General features: G+C 41.8%; 2 protein-coding genes across 5 annotated transcripts in view; one reads left to right on the forward strand and one right to left on the reverse strand.

The window, feature by feature from the left end:
* RALGPS2 (Ral GEF with PH domain and SH3 binding motif 2) overlaps window positions 1–19,047 on the forward strand; it is a 176,953-nt gene that overhangs the window by 104,761 nt on the left and 53,145 nt on the right. The window lies entirely within an intron of this gene.
* The window catches only part of ANGPTL1 (angiopoietin like 1), a 28,515-nt gene that overhangs the window by 6,148 nt on the left and 3,320 nt on the right, over window positions 1–19,047 (reverse strand). The window contains exons 2-3 of the mRNA XM_084851238.1: window positions 7,575–8,410; window positions 1,311–1,504 (exon numbers count right to left, since the gene is read on the reverse strand). Coding sequence (XP_084707364.1) covers window positions 1,311–1,504; window positions 7,575–8,400 — 1,020 coding nt within the window. The 5' untranslated portion in view covers window positions 8,401–8,410. The remainder of the gene's footprint in view (window positions 1–1,310; window positions 1,505–7,574; window positions 8,411–19,047) is intronic.

A 19,047-nucleotide genomic window follows, 5' to 3' on the forward strand; every position in this document is an offset into this window, starting at 1 on the left:
CATGTATTTATAAAAACTGCAGATGGCAAGCTCCATCTCAGAAGAATCATTCCCTCCTGTGTTAGAGAGAAGGGGGAATGCCTCCTTTTAAGATGCTTGCTACAATGCACACAGTCATCATCTAAAAAACTGAATCTACATATTATTAAAAACCAAGAGTTCTGAAGAGAAAAAGCTTACTTTGTGTTGATTGTTTTTAATCAACTAGCAGCACAATCCTATTCATGTTTACTTGGAAATAAGTTGCACTGTGTTTAGGACTGCATACTAAGGGTGCTTCCAGGCGAGACTTTTATTATGCAATCACTCTGCCTCATTCACAGTATTTTACAAGGAATCCAGACAAAAACATTTTCAGTTTGTAATCTTTCCATGTTTTCCCACAGTTTCTTCCATCTTTTTTCTCACCAGAAACAAATAATTAAGGAGGAAAAGACAGAATGCCTGCACAATGACTTTTGATTGGTAGCACCAGATCCCCTCCATCTGAAAGCACCCTAAGATTTCTTTATTTGGATGACAATCTATTTATTTGTACAACATTTACAATAAAGTGCTTAATAGAGAATTAAAAGGTAACATTCTGCCCCAAAGCTCACAATCTTAAGTATCGAGAAGATAAGAGGAAAGAGTTAATGAGATTAAACTGCAATAGCAATGCATAACTTTTATGAAGATGACATCTTCATGAAAGCAGACATTGGCCTGGTTTGCACATCCTGATTACCTATGCCTTAAACAAACCCTGGGTACCCTGCTCATACATAGGCAGGAACATGCAAGCAAGCTGGTGCCTGCCCGCCCACTTCTGCTGAGTTAAACAATCCAGGGACACTCCATCCCTGGGTTGTTTATCATGACGTCCAAACCCAAAATTGAAGTTTGTTGGGGGAAAAATCCAGACTTGTAACTCATGGTTTGTTCTCGGGTTACAAGTCTGGGTTGTTCCTCCCCCAACAACCTCTGATTCAGGGTTTGGATGTCACAATAAACCACCTAAGGACGGAGCATATCTTGGTTGTTTAATTCATTGGGGGCAGTCAATCAGGAGTCAGCACACTTGCTTACTTCCACTTCATTATCAACAACCCACAGTTAAAAACCATGGGTTGTTTGTGGCATGTGAACCGGGTCAATCTCTGTTAATGTTAATGGACATTAAAATGCTGAACCAGGCACAAAAAAGTCTTTGGTCCAGCCATACCTTTAAATTATTCTGAGTAGAGACATGTAATTTCCATTTTATATATGCAGTATGCTATAATGTGTTGCACCCCCCCCACACACACACACTTTTTTTTAAAGGTTACCTTGTAATTATCCCAATTTGTGAAGAAGTTCACAGAACCGTCTGTTCGTTTTTGTATAACTGTCCAGCCCCCAGGATCAAGGCTGTTCTCACACCATGATTGCACAGGCCCATGGCTGTTTTCAGGCTTGATCATATAAATCCCGCTGCTGGAATAGCCAGCTTGTTTGGCTTGTTGACAGTCTTTGAATGGGCCTTGTGAAAACAATTCGACATTAAAAAAATACATTGGAGTTTTGTGGTGCTTGCATTGGTAGTATAATAGTTGTTGTTGTTAAGTTGACATGTGTAAAGATGACCAAATATCAGGTGCTATTATGCTTTATTTTATGAACAGTATGGTTTATTTTTGCAAAGACTAGAAACTGAAAACTAACAGTTATTGGCTCAACTTTTTCAGACGATTCTAATGTTACGGATTTGACCTTTGTTGAGTGTTTTCAAAGTATAGTTTTCAGTATTTAGGAAGCCTTTGGCTGACAGTTTACTTATAGCTGATCAATACACTTCAAAGCATACACCAAAAATGTTCTAAGTGGATTCAATTTTGGTTTTGTACTAACAAGAATTAGTAAGGAAAAAAGTTTGATCTATTTTTAATTAGAAATATACTAGTAACATCACATCAAAATCTAACGTGCATAAAATAAAAACATTTCTTGCTGTTAAACAGAGCATTGCTACAGACTCTTAGATCTTAATAGCTTAACAGGAAATATAATTTACTCAACATCTCTTGTGCTTAGACTTCTAGTCCTAATAGATTTAAAAGGAGAGATCTAATTTTAAGTACCAAGTTTCCCATTTAATTCTGAATAGGCTATTTAGCTGTCAGGTACACAGACCTGGTGAGCTTCTAATAAGAAACCTGCTCATTCAAAAATCAGTACATACTAATTATACCTTTCTCTGTGGAGATTTATTTATTAATTAAATTTCTTAATCACCCATCTGGCCGGTCACACGGCCACTCTGGGCGATGTACAATGGTACAATTTAAAACAGTAAAATTATACATTAAAACATTACCTCACAGCTAATATTATTTACTGTCCCATAAATTAGGGCTTGCCATCTTAATTACCTTACGCTTACTTAAACATTAAGTAAGCATTAAAACATACAAAAACATTAAAACATACAAAAAGCATACACCTTTTAGGCTAGATGTGATCAGTTTTTAATTAAACCTAAATCTATATTTTTTAGACATCTATATATAACACTTTTTGATGTGTATACCTCACACAATATTTTTTCCTCATTGATTAATAAGTGAAAACTAGAAGTATACTTTTGACCTAGAATAATAGTCTTACACCTGTTCATTACTGAAATAACTCTTTGACCCAAGTGATAGAACTCTAACTCAGCTTTTTCTCTTTGCATCTTGACAACTGTTTGTTATGCCAGTTACCCAGTGCTCTCTACTCTTATTAGTAATGGCTGCCCAGGTTCTCTCACAGAGATCTTTTGTAGCCCTGCGACCTGAGGTATGGCTTTAGATAAGCTACTTTCTCTCAGCCTCCTTGTTTTCCAGCTTAGGCACAGCATCTCCCATCTTTCCAAGTCAAGGGGAAGAGAATGTCTGGGATGAATGCACAAGAAGAATCTTGCACTAGTGGCTCCAGTTTCAAACTCCCCCTCTCCTATCCCTCATGCCTTCTGGGAAATCTGAGTGGTGAGAAAGCTGGTTGGTAAGCCATAGGGTCAACTGAATGAGACTGCGGATGGGTGGGTTTACAACCGTCTCCAAAACATTTTTGTGTGGCCTGCTGCTTCTTTTTAAACCTCTAATATTTTTTGTATTTCAAAGCCTGTATGTCAGCTGGGCTCCTCCCACCATCCTAGACCTGAAACATTATCACATGGAGGGTATTTAATAACTGCTAATAGATGTTGTTAGTCTGCAAAGATCAAGTACTGACTTTCTCAGGTGCATTAACTTTTTCTCTCCCCCACACCCCTTCTTGGAAGGGCTCATGTGCACTTTTATGATCATTGTGATTTGAGAAAAGTCAGTTGATGATGGGGAAACCTTCATTAGAAGACATTGTACCCCTAGAGAAAACATGCAAGTAGATTAAAAACTGTTGCAAACATTAGGATTTAAAGGGTTGGTGCAACTTTGTGTGAAATAAATAAAAGAGTGTTTAATTTAGAATGCTAGATATTGGGAAGAGCAATCCTGTGGCCCATAGACAAAATTGGGGCAAGAAGGGAATAAGATACTTGAGATTCCTGGATCCAAGGTCAGAGACAGCACTCCAACCTCAGACCCAGGAGTCCGAGTCTCCCCCCCCCCTTGCAGCCAGCACAGAGAGAACTGCTGGCTGCCTCTCCAAGGTGACAAAGGTGACCTCGGAGAGGACAGAAAGGGGGCATTCCCATGGACAGGGATGGGGGGACTGGGGAAGTGGGGATACAAGCTATCCCTAGCCCTCCCCAGTCTCCTTCCCCCCTCCCCTTAGCTAGACAGGCAAAAATGCCCATCTAGCTAAAATGTAGAGCAGGGGGAGCACGGAGGCAAAGATTGCCTCTACCACTCCTCCCACTCTTCATTGGATGGCCATAAGCCTCCAAGTTTAGAGACTCATGGCCATCCCCATAGGATTGTGCCCTAAATCACTTGGTTAAACTATTAAATTGACTGAAACTGTTCTGTGAACATCAGCGTTTGACCAAGAAACAGAAATTCATGCAGCTCTTATCCTCAGTAATTATAAAACATTCAGTGCCTGATTAGCTCTTCACTGTATACAAAGAAACCTTGAGTTCACAAAATAAGCATGACATTAATGTTACTGATGATAATATGGTTACTTGTCATTAAGATGGTCACTTAGCAGGTTTCAGATTGGAATAACTAAGGAAGCAATCCTATGGCCGCTAGTCAGTGGCTAGATGGCCATAGGATACGTTGGTTTCTGGGAACCGACTACAGAGCCCGTGCTCTGAGGTCGGTTCCCTGACCTTCCCCTCCTCCCGCTCTGCCGCACAGGCCGCTCGGAACAGCCCCACACTCAGAAGAGAAGTGCGGAGCAGTGAAAACGGGGCGTTCCTGGGTGCGTTCCAGGGCTGGGAAGGTGGAAATGCTGGTACGACACATCCAATATGTTGTCCGGCAGCCGCTTCCCCCGCTCTGCCTTCCCATGGCTAGACAGCTGAAATCAGCTGTCTAGCCGCAAATGGAGGGCAGGTGGAGGGCAGGTGAAGTGCAAAGGGGATGATCCCCTCCATGCTTCTCCTGCCCTGCATTCGATAGGCGGTCGCCCCCAAGTTGGGAGGTGGCCCCCTATCCCGGAAGGATTGCTCCCTCCGTGAATTAAGTAAATATTTTGTAATGGAATCTTAAAGATTACTGTGATGCAGTATCAGGTCCAGGCACTGGTAATGTTGAGACTGGATTACTACAAGGTGTTCTATGTGGGACTGCCCTGACAGTACATCTGGAAGCTACAGCTGGTGCAGAATGAGGTGGCGCATTTGTTGATGGGTCAGCATGTGACATCTAGGTTCAGCATGTGACACCTTTGCTGAAGGAACTGCCCTATTTGTTACCAGGCCAAGTTTAAGTTTTTGTTAGTATTTAATACTCTAAAAAACTTGGCACCAGGGACTGTTTGACCCCCTATGTTCCTGTCCAGTCATCTATAGAAGCCCTCTTGGTAGCTCCACATGCTCCTGAGATTCACCTAGCTACTAGTTGGACCAGGGCTTTTAGTGTAGTCGCACCAGTTTATGTAAGTTTCTTCCCATGGATATAAGGTGTGCCCAAACAATATTGATATTTTGGTACATATTCTTATTCACTCAAGCCTTCCCAGAGGAATGATATTAACATGGTATATTTATGTTTGTATTTTATTGTTTTATTGTGTGTGTGTGTGTGTGTGTGTGTATATATATATATATATAAAAATAAAAATTAATGTTAAAGGTGGGGCAGCAATGATGCTGGCTCAATAAACTGTGACTGTTGCCTGCATGCTTCCCCTTTGACGCTCTCCTCCTCTCCTCACAATGACTGATCCTAGGTTAATATTGTGGTTTGGAGCCCAAGATTAAACCACAGTTACGCATTTTGGATGTAATAGGAAACTCTGCTTTAAATTAACTATAAGGTGGAGTGCTTGGGCTTAATGCTCATTCCCCAGCTCAACAAATAATGGTTTATTAATCCAGGACCATTACATCTAAATTGGCCCGATGCTAAAGTGAAGTTCTGCTGTTGCAAGTCAAGGCTTCTTCAGTCTTTCAGGCTTGTTAAGATTTATTGTTTAATTTTTGGAAAGTTATTTTAGCTACTTAGCAATATCTATATTAACTGAGATGTATATAGTAGATGCCTGCAATTTATATGCTGCATCTCATGCCTTCCCTGCATTTCAGTAAACGTTAAATGCATGTTGTATATTAGATTTCATTTTCAAGCCATTACCAGATAAATAGGAAGTTATGTTACTAAGGCTACAATTCTATCCACACTCACTTGGGAGTAAGTCCCATTGAACCTAGGGGGGCTTTCTTGTGATTAAACATGCATAGGATTTTTCTGTAACTCTGATCCCTTTGGTGTTTTGTACCTGTTTTCATTTGTCACACTTAGATCCAATCCACATTTTATGCAGCAGCCACTGTTCATTGATGTTTACCATGGTACACCTGACAAGTGTCCCCAACACTGTGGGGACACATGGCATAAGTGTTCCTTTGTTGCTGTATATCTAGACTTCATCACAACTTTAACGATTAGCTCTGTTCCATTTGTGTTATATATAACACAAAGAATTACATTCTATTGACATCTAGTATTTCATTTGTAGTATATCTTACTATCTCTCCAGGCCTCTACTAAAATAGCCTCTTTGTATCCGCAGCTGTCTATTTTGAATAGATTGTGTTCCTCTAAATGCTAGTCAGATTCGCCAGCTGTGACAAAATACAAAGCTAGGCATTTCACTGTACAAGAATATAACGTGCAAGAATAAATTATTTCACAAACAGAAGAATGGTAGGTAATAATGTGTAGGGTTTAGAAGCCTGTCTGTTAAAAAAACACTTCAAAATTTGTTTCAGGTATGTTATAAATCATAACATTTGTGGAAACTTTCTGAAGTTCTTGCAATCCCCACATTATTCTTGGTTGCTAAGTAAATTGTCACCAAGAATGTGCTGAATGAAGCAGGATGATTAACTACAATATTCTTGCATTCACCCTGCCCTCCTAGTAATATATACTCTATTTCTTTATTGGCAGGCATCATTACCAAAACACTCTTAGACTATAATCCCTTACAACCCCTTAAAAGATTGCAGTAGCCAAGTATATGCCATCAAACAAAAGCAGGAATATTAAGCTCAGTTTCAATTCTCCCTTAATTCTGATGTGTTTTCAGCTAATCCGTATCATCTGCAGGAATGTTTGGTTTCCACGAATGACCGACAGTTTTATTCAGACAGCCATTAATTGTCTGAATACTTTGTCTTTCAAATAATTTCAGCCTTTATGGTTGTGGAAACAAATACTGCCGTCAGCAGTATTTCCTAGATTCAGCCATTACAGAGGCTTGCAGCCATGAGGGACATTCCTTGTATACATAAATATATCTTACTCAAGCACAAGTATGAGGAAAGGGTCTCAGACACTGGAGTGAGGCCTGTACTGCCTAAGGTGCAGCTGGAAAGTAATTGCTTGCAGCTACTAGAACAGATGAAGCAGATAAAGGGGGGGTCGAGAATAGCCCTTATTACTTCCCTTAATAAGCGCCATAACAAAATGTTGGTCTGTTGTAGGAGCAAGCAACATGGGGCCTGTGGGCACCAGTATATCCCTAGACACCTTTCTTGGTGCCCACTGAGGTGCCCTACCCCCTTCCACTTTTTTAATTAATGTATTTTTTATTGGCAGCTGGGGTTGCTGTGAATAGGTTTCTGTTGGTGCTGAAAACTGTAGGTTCAGAGTTGTTTAGTGTGTTGGAGCTCAGATTCCAGTTCTACCTTGTACTCAGACTTTGAGCAGGTTACTTGTCCTTTGCCGCCCCTCCCACCATATCCATTTTGTGGTGGTGCCTGGGATAGTTTCTCAGATTGCCAGATGTGCCCCACAGCCTAAATGTGGCCTATCTCAGGACTGTTGGGTCAGAATACAGTGTATGCAGTTCCGTACAAGTTGCTCAGTGCCCCATTTTTGAAGTTTTAGTTAGTCAACCCTACCTGAAAGCAATAAATATAAGTAGTTCTAGAAATATAGTTAATGTCTTACCTTCATTGATTAAAGTTAGTGGTGGGATCCTGAAAGGGCTTTTTGTAGGAGAAGTAGCTGGATCAGGAGGTGGCCTTACATCTCTGTCTCTAGGATAGCTTGGATCTCTCTGAATTTCATTACTTCCCAGGAGTCCTGGAGTATACTGTTGGCCGTTAGGAATGTGGTGAGGTACCACTGGAACTAAAGGTGGAGAACCATGTGTGTCCTGCCGTGAGAATATTCGCAGGCATTGTTCTTCCAACAATGAGATGATCACTGATTGATTATTTACGAGATCAGTTAGTGCTGCATATTTTATTTCAAGCTCTCTATACCTTGATGTCATCTTCAACATTTCAGTTGTGACATTGAGTATTTTATTTTCCAGCTGGGACAGCTCGAGTGAATTGTCCCGTTTGCGGATTATTTCATGCAGGAGCTGCATATATAGCTGAGTAACCCGGGAATTCATGTTACGGCTCTCTTTTCTCAGCAGTTTTACTTCATTTACTATATTCCCATCCACATCTACCACTAGCTGCAAGAGATCAATCTCTCTCTTTTGTTTGGATAATACATCCTTCAGATTCTCGATGTCCATCCTAGTAATTTCATCTTTTTTGTTCTCAGGACCTGGGCCTCTGGTATTGACACAAATTGGTCCAGTTATTTTTTGTTCAGGGACAATGAATGTATAGCCACACTTTTTCCCTTCCTCTCCCGCTTCTGTAGAACGTGGGTGTCGTCTAGGAGAGATTTTATTGAGTTTTGACTGTTCTGTGTGGTGTCCATTGGATAATAATAGTAGTATCAGCAAACTCAAAGTCCATGAGAATGTCCTCATTTTCAATAAGCTAAATGGGGGAAACAAAATAATAAACCTTATCTATTGTTATATGAAAAGTACTATCAGTCCATCAATCATCAATGATAGATTAGTGCAAAACTATACCAGCAAAAGATGTGATCTCTGATCCTGCAGTGGTGGATGGTATACAGATTACAACTGGCAAAACTCAGAGTTGTAAATATTAACTTGCCTCTAGTCACTTGCAGCAAATAAGAATTACTACTAGGACATCACAACTAGGGTGTTGTGGCACCCCGGCTCTGGAATGAGCTCCCTAGTGAGGTTCGCCTGGCGCCTACATTGTACTCCTTTCGGCGCCAGGTGAAGACCTTTTTATTTTCCCAGGCATTTTAGCTTTCTAAATTTTTATCTTTGCTGTTTTAAATCTGTATTTTAAACTCCTGTACTGCTGCTAGGTTTTATTGTGGTTGTATTGTTATATTGTGGTTTTAATGTTCTATATATTTTAAATTGTTTTATTGTGTGTTGTTTGGTTTTAATTTTTGTGAACCGCCCAGAGAGCTTCGGCTATTGGGCGGTATAGAAATAAATAAATAAATAAATAAAATCAGGCATGGAAGCGTTTGGGTTTTTTTAAATTATTATTTCAGTCCAAAAATAAGCCCCCTTTCACATGTATTCCCTACAGTGTGGGAGCCACTTCAACATGATACAATCCCATGCTGCAGGGCTAAGCGTGTGAGTAGCATGGCCATCTGTGTGCGTGAGGCAGTTTCATGGGAAAGACCCACACAGTGAGCCCCATCCATTTTGGTTGTGTTGTTCGTGTGCTTTACCCCTGAAGCATGATGTGTCACCGCTGAAGTGGCTCACGCTGCAGGAGGTATGTGTGAAGGGATCTTGAGTAACATATGTGCAGATGGCCAGGCATTTGTAGGCTAGAAACTTTTATAGCCCTATTTGGAAGGCTGGCATAGCTAGCAGCTTCCAGTTAGCTGCTTGTATGTAAAGCAAGCCTAGCTGCTTAGAACCTGCTATGCAAGGAGACTTACCTGCAGCAGTAGGAAAGATGACATCATAAATGTAAAGAAGCAGTTGAGTTTTACAAATGAACGAATGCCAATATGGCAAGTATGATTTGAGGTATGTTATGATAATTGAGGATATTAGATATTACTGTGTCCATCTTTATTTTCAAATGTAATACTGATTGAATATGTTCTCATTTGTTCTTTCTTTCTTTCTTTAAGTGATATAAACAAGGAAATCAAACGAAAATTGCTTGCTTTGTACTTGCACTGGCTCTAATTTGGCTTCCTTTGAGATCATAGAGGAGACTTGCCTTCTGGAAGGTGCTATTCTTCAAATGTTCAACATTTTGAGACATTTCTTGTCTCTTGTACCACCAGCAAATTCCACGTGCATAATTCAGATGTTCCCCTAGTGTCAGATGAACTTTAACTGATTAACGGCACAATCTTATGGCCGCTAGACAGTGACTAGATGGCCATAGGATTTTTCGGTTCCCAGGAAACATGCTCCTTGCCCCCTCCCTTGCTGCCTCTTAGGTGGCACGGTATATCCCCGGCTCCATGCTCGTAAGAGCAGTGTGGAGCAGGCAAAAAGGGAGCGTCCCTGGGGGCAGGGAGGGGAAAGGACTGCAGAAGCACCGTTATGATGCTTCCTATGCACTGTTTGGCCTTCCCCCACCCCCGCTCTGACGTGTCCCAGCTAGACAGCTGAAATCAGCTGTCTAGCCACAAATACAGGACAGCCGGAGCATGGTGGAAAGGATTCCCTCCATGCTCCACTTGCCCTGCATTGGATAGTTGGCCGCCTCCAAGTTCTTAGGTGGACGACTATCCCCATAGGATGCGTCCTAACTAGTGTCAAATGATACCCCACCTCCCCCGGGGGGATATGGCCCATAGTAATATGTGAAATTGACTAATATTTTTCTATAGCAACTCTTCTTCTCCCAGCCCCTACTTCCCACCCCAACCCCTTTAAACAACCATTGTAGCTTATCCTTTTCATCAGAAAAATACCAGATGATATATTTACATAAACAGTAATAAATTGGTTACTACAGTTTTTTTAAAAGACTGCCCAAATACTTTATACAGATTGAAGAGAAATATCTTAGATTCTTTCTTGCCATTCATAATATGAAATAAAAGTGGACCAGTAAAGCTGAACATTATCCCGCATATTGGCAGATTAATGCTATGGCAATGTCATTCCTTTTTTCACCTCCCATAGTTTAGCGATCGATTCAGCTGCCTGCAAGAACTCAACTTCATGGAGATGGACCTGCATGCATTCGTTAAATTGCATGTGTTATCTCATGTTCTGGCCTCAAGGCCAGAGCAAAACTCTTGCCAAATTAGTCTGAACTATTTCAGTGAGAATTTTCTACCTCCTTCCGAAAGCCTGTTCATTCAGCTAGTAATTGGCTAAGGAGGCTCACCTCACATTTGTCAAAGGCTTTTTAATATAAAAGGGGGCAGGGAGAACTCTGGTTCTTGTATGCCTTTCATTCCCCTGCCCCCCCCCCCATAAATTAACACCTATTTCAAGGTTTGTGTATGCTTCCTTCCAAGTAAGCCTTGGTACTAAATCCAGAGCCTTCTGCTTGGTTAATTGCTGCTGTTTCGGGCTTAGGGCTTGAAATAGAAAGAGCCAACTTGGGCCCTTATTTCTAAGCCCTAGGAGTATCCTGTAAGATCAGAGAGTCCTCTGGCTCAGGGAGAGGTGGATGTAAGAGGTGGTGACGGTCTACCTTGGTAATTGTTTGTCCCTGCCTATGTCAGGAGCTAGGGCAACCCCCCTCCTTCCCTTCACAGTCTGCTTATCTAGAGGGTGGGAAATTAGCATTCCACTGTCAGATCTCTGTAATTTGTGATTATTTCTCAACAGTAACTAAATTTGTCACTACTTTTTATCTGAGAACCCAAAGAGGATAACTTATCAAATGGAACCAGAGTTAATAATATTTGTTCTGTTATATTGACATTCTCCAGCCAGAACATTTTAGTAGGAAAGACCACCACACTATGAAAAAAAAGCTATGAAAAGTATCTATACAACCTCCTTTTTCTATTGTGAAGGACGATAGAGAACTTTGTAGGAAGAACTTCATCTGTAAAGATCTTATCAGTTGACATTACTTTTACGTAAGTGTGCTCTGTGGAACATCACAAGCAATATTTATGTAAGTATGTACTATATTTTTAATCTGTTCTCTGGGCGGATTGCAAGGAGTTAAAAGACTAAAATGCAATACAAGCGGATAAAAATATAAAAGACAATGCAAACATGTGAAAGAATAAAGTACAACACACAACAGTGAAGAGCACAGGAAAAGATAAAGATATATAACAGCCATAAAAATCTAGAATTACGTCTCTAAAATGTCTGTGAGAAGAGAAAGATCTTTCCCTGATGCTGAAAAGATGTAAGCCCCAGGTAAACCTCTTTGGGAAGGGCATTCCATAAGTAGGATGCCACAGCTCTTGTAGCCACCTGCCTAGCTTCCTTCAGTAGGGATACCTAGAGGAGAACCTCCAAAGATGACTTAAGGGTCCAGTCAGGTACCTAAGGGAACAATATAGACCTGTACATACAGGTCCAGTATGATGAAGCATGAAAGGCCATGTTTAAGCATGGTGGAAATAGTCATATTCCCTTCACTGTACTACTATAAAGATTTGGTGGTGAGCTTCAAACTAAGCTGGTAACCATCAATGATCAGTAAAATTAATTATTATTGTTTACTGCAATCCATATGCATATACTGATAAAATTATGCTACAATTCGCTATAGAAGTTAGATTAGCACATCCATATCCCCCCCCCTCTCTCTCCTAGGTTCCTCCTACTGTGTTTCTTCCTCTGCCATCCATACCACTACCATGGCCATCACCCACCCCTCTTACCAAGCTTTATCCTTATTGCTACCCCCACAACTGTTTCTAGTCCAAGAGAAAGAGAACAGCTTTATAATAGCCACACAAGCACAGTCTCACTCAATTCAGACTTTAAAGTGGGGATAGACAGCTTGCAGGCTATATGCAGTCCTCTGCCACTCTCCATGCAGCCTGTGAGCCCCAGGAAGCTCCACCCAGTTTCCCCCACAGCCCAGCTGATCAGCCCCCTCCCGGAGCAACCGTGGCAGTGAGGTAACAGTGATCTCAGAGAGGATCACTGGCAGGTGGGAAAGACTTTAACGTCCCCACTCCACAAGCAATCCCATCTCAATGGGCAGGGAAGTGAGGTTTAAACCCCATCCCTGTTTTTTTGAGAAGTGGATAGGTGAGGGGGAAGAGTTTGTGGCTGTCTGTGTACATGTGCAGCCCCTGATCCACTACCCAGCACTGTATGCACGGCCTCAGGGCCAAAATGGCTGCCCACCCCTCCTTTAAAGGGATACTGGTCCTTCAAAAAAGGGAAAGAGCATACACAGGCATGGTGCATTTTCTTTTATTGTAAAATCTTTTACTAGCAGTGCTGGCCACAACAGAGAGAGGAATGGAAATGGCAAGGTAAGAGGGACAAGTGGCAGTAACCAGTGGTTAGGAAAAGGGTGCAGCAACTGTATAGGTGCACTTTGTCATAGCTGCCTGCCCTAGATGAGTGACAGTGGCTGACTTAGGGAATTCTCAATAACTGCTTAAAGATTCAGCGATCCAGGCATTCGAACTCTTGCCTCCCAGCTCCCAGTTTAGCTTCCTATCCAGTACTCTTTATGAAGAAGGCAGATTCAGCTATAGTGACACATGCCTTAGTTGCATCACAACTGGACTACTGCAGTGTGCTTTACATGAAGCTGCCATTGAAAAGTGTCTGGGAACTTCAGCTTATTCAAAATGCAGTGGCTAGAATGCTGACTGCCTTGTTGTGGCAAAGGGGCTTGCGTAACTCAGTGAAGCCATAAGCTATACCGTGCAGGGCCACCCAAGACGGACAGGTCATGGCAGAGAGTTCTGACAAAATGTGGTCCACTGGAGAAGGAAATGGCAACCCACTCCAGTATTCTTGCCAGGAAAACCCCATGGAACGTATCACAAGGCAAAAAGATTTGACACCGGAAGATGAGCCCCTCAGGTCGGAAGGTGTCCAATATACTACTGGGGAAGAGTAGAGGGTATTTCCAAGTAGCGCCAGAAAGAGTGAAGCGGCTGGGCCAAAGCCGAAAGGACACTCAGCTGTGGATGTGTCTGGTGGTGAAAAGAAAATCTGATGCTGTACAGAACAATATTGTTTAGGAACCTGGAATGTAAGATCAGTGAATCAAGGTAAGCTGGAGGTGGTCAGACATGAGGTGGCAAGATTGAACATCGACATCTTGGGAATCAGCGAACTAAAATGGACAAGCATGGGCAAATTTAATTCAGGTGACCATCATATCTACTACTGTGGGCAAGAATCCCTTAGAAGAAATGGAGTAGCACTCATAGTCAACAAAAGGGTGGGAAAAGCAGTACTGCGGTACAATCCTAAAAACGATAGAATGATCTTAGTACAAATCCAAGGCAAACCATTCAACATCACAGTAATTCAAGTCTATGCCCCAACCACTGAGGCCAAAGAAGCTGAGGTTGATCGGTTCTATGAAGACCTACAACACCTTCTAGAACTAACACCAAAAAAAGATGTCCTCTTCATCATAGGGGATTGGAATGCTAAAGTAGGAAGTCAAGAAATCACCAGGATAACAGGCAAGCATGGCCTTGGTGTATAAAATGAAGCAGGACAAAGGCTAATAGAGTTTTGCCAAGAGAACACACTGATCATAGCAAACACTCTTTTCCAACAGCACAAGAGACGACTCTACACACGGACATCACCAGATGGTCAATATCGAAATCAGATTGATTATGTCCTTTGCAGCCAAAGATGGACAAGCTCTATACAGTCAGTCAAAACAAGACCTGGAGCTGACTGTGGCTCAGATCATGAGAAGCTTCTTGCAAAATTTTGGCTTAAATTGAAGAACGTAGGGAAAACCACTAAACCATTCAGGTATGACCTCAATCATATCCCTGATGAATATACAGTGGAGGTGAGGAATAGATTTCAGGGATTAGACCTGATAGACAGAGTGCCTGAGGAACTATGGACGGAGGTCCGTAACATTGTTCAGGAGGCAGCAACTCAATCCATCCCAAAGAAAAAGAAATGCAAGAAAGCCAAGTGGCTGTCTAATGAGGCTTTACAAGTAGCTGAGGAAAGAAGGGAAGCACAAAGCAAGGGAGAAAGGGGAAGATATATCCAACTGAATGTGGAGTTTCAGAGAATAGCAAGGAGAGACAAGAAGGCCTTCTTAAATGAACAATGCAAAGAAATTGAGGAAAATAACAGAATGGGAAAGACTAGAGATCTCTTCAAGAAAATTGGAGATCTCAAGGGAACGTTTTGTGCAAAGACGGGCATGATAAAGGACAAAGAAGGCAGGGACCTAACAGAAGCAGATGAGATCAAGAAGAGGTGGAAAGAATACACAGAAGAACTATACAGGAAAGATCTGAATGTCCCTGATAGCCATGATAGTGCGGTCACTGAACTTGAGCCGGACATCCTAGAGAGTGAAGTCAAGTGGGCCTTAGGAAGCATTACTAACAACAAAGCTAGCGGAGATGACAGTCTTCCAGCTGAGCTATTTAAAATCCTAAAAGATGATGCTGTTAAAGTACCGCACTCAGTATGCCAACAAACTTGGAACACTCAACAGTGGCCACAAGACTGGAAAAGGTCAGTTTACATTCCAATTCCAAAGAAGGGCAACGCCAAAGAGTGTTCAAACTACCGCACACTTGCGCTCATTTCACATGCCAGCAAGGTGATGCTCAAAATCCTACAAGCTAGGCTTCAGCAGTATGCGAACCGAGAACTACCAGAAGTACAAGCTGGGTTTCGAAGAGGCAGAGGAACGAGAGATCAAATCGCCAACTTTCGCTGGATCATGGAGAAAGCAAGAGAATTCCAGAAAAACGTCTATTTCTGCTTCATTGACTACGCTAAAGCCTTTGATTGTGTGGATCACAACAAACTCTGGCAAATTCTTAAAGAGATGGGAGTACCAGACCACCTTACCTGTCTCCTGAGAAACCTGTACGAGGGTCAAGAAGCAACAGTAAAAACCAGACATGGAACAACCGATTGGTTCAAAATTGGGAAAGGAGTACGACAAGGCTGTATATTGTCGCCCTGCTTATTTAACTTATATGCAGAGTACATCATGAGAAACGCCGGGTTGGATGAATCAGAGGTCGGAATTAAGATTGCCGGGAGAATTATCAACAACCTCAGATACGCAGATGATACCACCCTAATGGCAGAAAGCGAAGAGGATCTAAAGAGCCTCTTGTTGAGGGTGAAAGAGGAGAGTGCAAAAGCTGGTTTGAAACTCAACATTAAAAAAACAAAGATCGTGGCATCTGGCCCCATCACTTCCTGGCATATGGAAGGGGAAGAAATGGAAGCAGTGACAGATTTTATTTTCTTGGGCTCCAAGATCACCGCAGACAAGGACTGCAGCCATGAAATTAAAAGACGCTTGCTCCTTGGGAGGAATGCTATGGCAAACCTAGACAGCATAGTAAGAAGCAGAGACATCACCTTGCCGACAAAGGTCCGTCTAATCAAAGCTATGGTTTTCCCAGTAGTAACGTATGGCTGTGAGAGCTGGACTATAAGGAAGGCTGAGCGCCGAAGAATCAATGCGTTTGAACTGTGGTGCTGGAGAAGACTCTTACGAGTCCCCTGGACTGCAAGGAGGTCAGATCAGTCCATCCTAAAGGAAATCAACCCTAAGTGCTCATTGGAAGGACAGATACTGAAGCTGAAGCTCAAATATTTTGACCATCTAATGCAAAGAGAAAATTATCTGGAAAACACCCTGATGCTGGGAAAGATTGAAGGCAAAAGGAGAAGGGGACGGCAGAGGATGAGATGGCTAGATAGCATCACCGATGCAAAGAATATGGACTTGAGCACACTCCAGGAGAGAGCGCAGGACAGGAAGGCCTGGCATGCTCTGGTCCATGGGGTCACGAAGAGTCGGACACGAGTGAATGACTGAACAACAGAATGCTGACTGTAGCCAGGTATCAGGGTCACAGCTTCTTTTTTGTTTCTGGGCCCAGTTCAGAGTGCTGTTTTTTACTTTTAAAGCAGGCTGAGAAGCAAGGTCTTAAGGATGGCATCTTCTCATATGAGCCTGCCCACACATTAAGATAATCTACAGAGGCCCTTCTTTTGGTTCTAAATTCATATTGCTGTGCTAGTCTTTCTAATTTTCTTCCTAAAGAGATCTGCTTTGCCCCCTCCTTATTGGCTTTCCACTGTGGTGCTGACCTTTCTATTACAAAGACCTTTGGCTTTCAAAGATCTGACTTTAGCACCTGGCCTGTGCCATTCTTGTGGGGTGGGGGAGGTTATGATCTTTTATTGTTGTCATTTTAATTGTTTTTCTTTTGTGATCTGCTGCTCTGGTTATTATAGTTTGTTTCCATTGTAAATTATGGTCTTTTTAAGCAGCCTTGAACTTTTATCAGGAAAGATGGGGTATAAATATTTTAAATAAATAACCATAATAACTTTAACTTATGAAGAGGTTTTCAATAAATAAGTGCTCAATACATATGACTGGGGAGCATGTATGAATGGCAGTTTGGCTTTGCATGAAATGATCTGCTAACAGCAAATAGCACATTTCTCTGCAAAATGAATGTACTACTATGTTCTAGAATGGTCCATCTGTGTTTTAATACAGTTGTTTAACATCATGCAAATATATTCTTCTGTAAATTCTAATGGGCAACATTCAAAAGGGATGAGCTACTGACAAAACTTTAAGAGTTGCGCAAAATCTGTCTTGAACCATGAGTTGACTGCTATGATGGCCTGCAAAGTTTGTATCACAAATTCAGTTCTTTCTATACAAAGTAAATACCTATATGGAAAGGAACGGTTCACATCCAGTTGTGATCATTTGCAAGAGAAACCCAAGGTAATATCACTCACTAATCATCTTTTTGTTTCGCCGGGTTTCATTTTGTTCAAAGTCATTCATGATGCCTGAAGTTGTAATATAATGAAACCTCTGAAACATCTGAATGTGGATCCAAAATCTAAACACAGTCTGCCCAGTACTTCTGTGGATGCAGTCTCAGGAGATGGCATATGAAAAAGAAAGTTTATGAACCACTTAAATTTTCCTGTCATTCTTTTCATGTCTGCTCCAAAAACTAATGTAGGTGCTTCCAGGTTTTGGATATAAAAAATTCAAGCGGCCTTCCAAACATGCATTATTGTTAGCTTTGACCTAGCTTTCAGAGAAGATATAACAAAGGTTGCCTGTATCCTGGCTTGTAGTGTGCTTTCAGTTGAGAATAGGGATGTCCGGAACGCTTACCTGCCGTTCCGGGGGGGGGGTCCATTCCTCCCCCCCGGAATCCTCTTCAGCTAGCTCCACTCTGTGGCGATTCCGCGGAGCCGCCGGCCGGCTCCAAAGCCCCAGTGATACGGCCGCCATGGCAGTATCGCTGGGGTAGGCAGGGTGAGTCTCTGGACGCAAATGCCGTCCGGGATGCCATTTGTGGCCATAAAGGCCTTAGTTTAAGGCAAATGCAGCTATTTACGGCTGCATTTACCTTAAACTAAGGCCTTTACGGCCGCAAATGGCATCCTGGATGCCATTTGTGTCCGGAGACTCACCTTACCTACCCCAGTGATACGGCCATGGTGGCCATATCGCTGGGGCTTCGGAGCCTGCAGGGAGGATCCGCCGGTGAGGACTTCGCCCTCCTGGAGAAGGTAGGGGATCTGATCCTCCATGGCCTCATTGGGGTCCATGGAGGATTTCTCCAACATCCCTAGTTGAGAATGTCTTCAAGACATACTGAATTTCTGAGAAAATGCTATGATAGGTAGCTGAGTATTTTGAGATGTTCCCTCATAGGTACACAGAAGAGAATTTCTTGGCTTTTTCCCAATCAAGAGCCCGGTCCAAGCATAAACCAGTCTTGAGTACAACTTGTCACTTCTTACAAGTAGAAGCTGTTGGATAGATTCTATTGTCGTTGGGCATGCTGTGCACAATATACAAACTGAAAGGCCTCAACCTTTTCCTCAGGCAAAGACACTTGTGAGGGACCATTGTTGTTGTTTTCCATGACTTTAGAAATCAATAATGTTTGTCCTCCGTATGCAAATATTTCTTAACATTCCATCATAACAGAACAATGAGCATTTTCTCAGTTTACCAGTTTAAAGACTCCAGGATTATTCTTGAATTTCTTTCCTTCTGTTTTCAGATATATGGACAATACTGTTTTCCCTCCTCAGATTCCTTGTAATATGTGAAGAAACCCATACTGTAACACTGTCTTTCCATCTTATGCTTTATCAATGTCTGTAAAATATTTTTTCTTTAAAAAAAAATATATTTCATTTAGCCTTTTATGTCCTGAGGTAAAGTTACTGAATTGAACTTGTTCCACTTTGTGTTACTGTGGAAACAAAGCAAGCAACTAATATGTATCTGTTCATTACTTTCTTAGTTCTCTAGATATGCTCAAATAGATCGTTATTGTGAGCAAAGATTTGGTTAGAGTACCATAGCGATTTTTTTTCTGTGCTATTTCTTGAATCTGACTTGATGAAATTTGCTTTTTC

The sequence above is a fragment of the Heloderma suspectum genome, chromosome 4 (assembly GCF_057233095.1).
Source record: "Heloderma suspectum isolate Gila_16-S chromosome 4, 16-S_ref, whole genome shotgun sequence".
NCBI lineage: Eukaryota > Metazoa > Chordata > Lepidosauria > Squamata > Helodermatidae > Heloderma > Heloderma suspectum.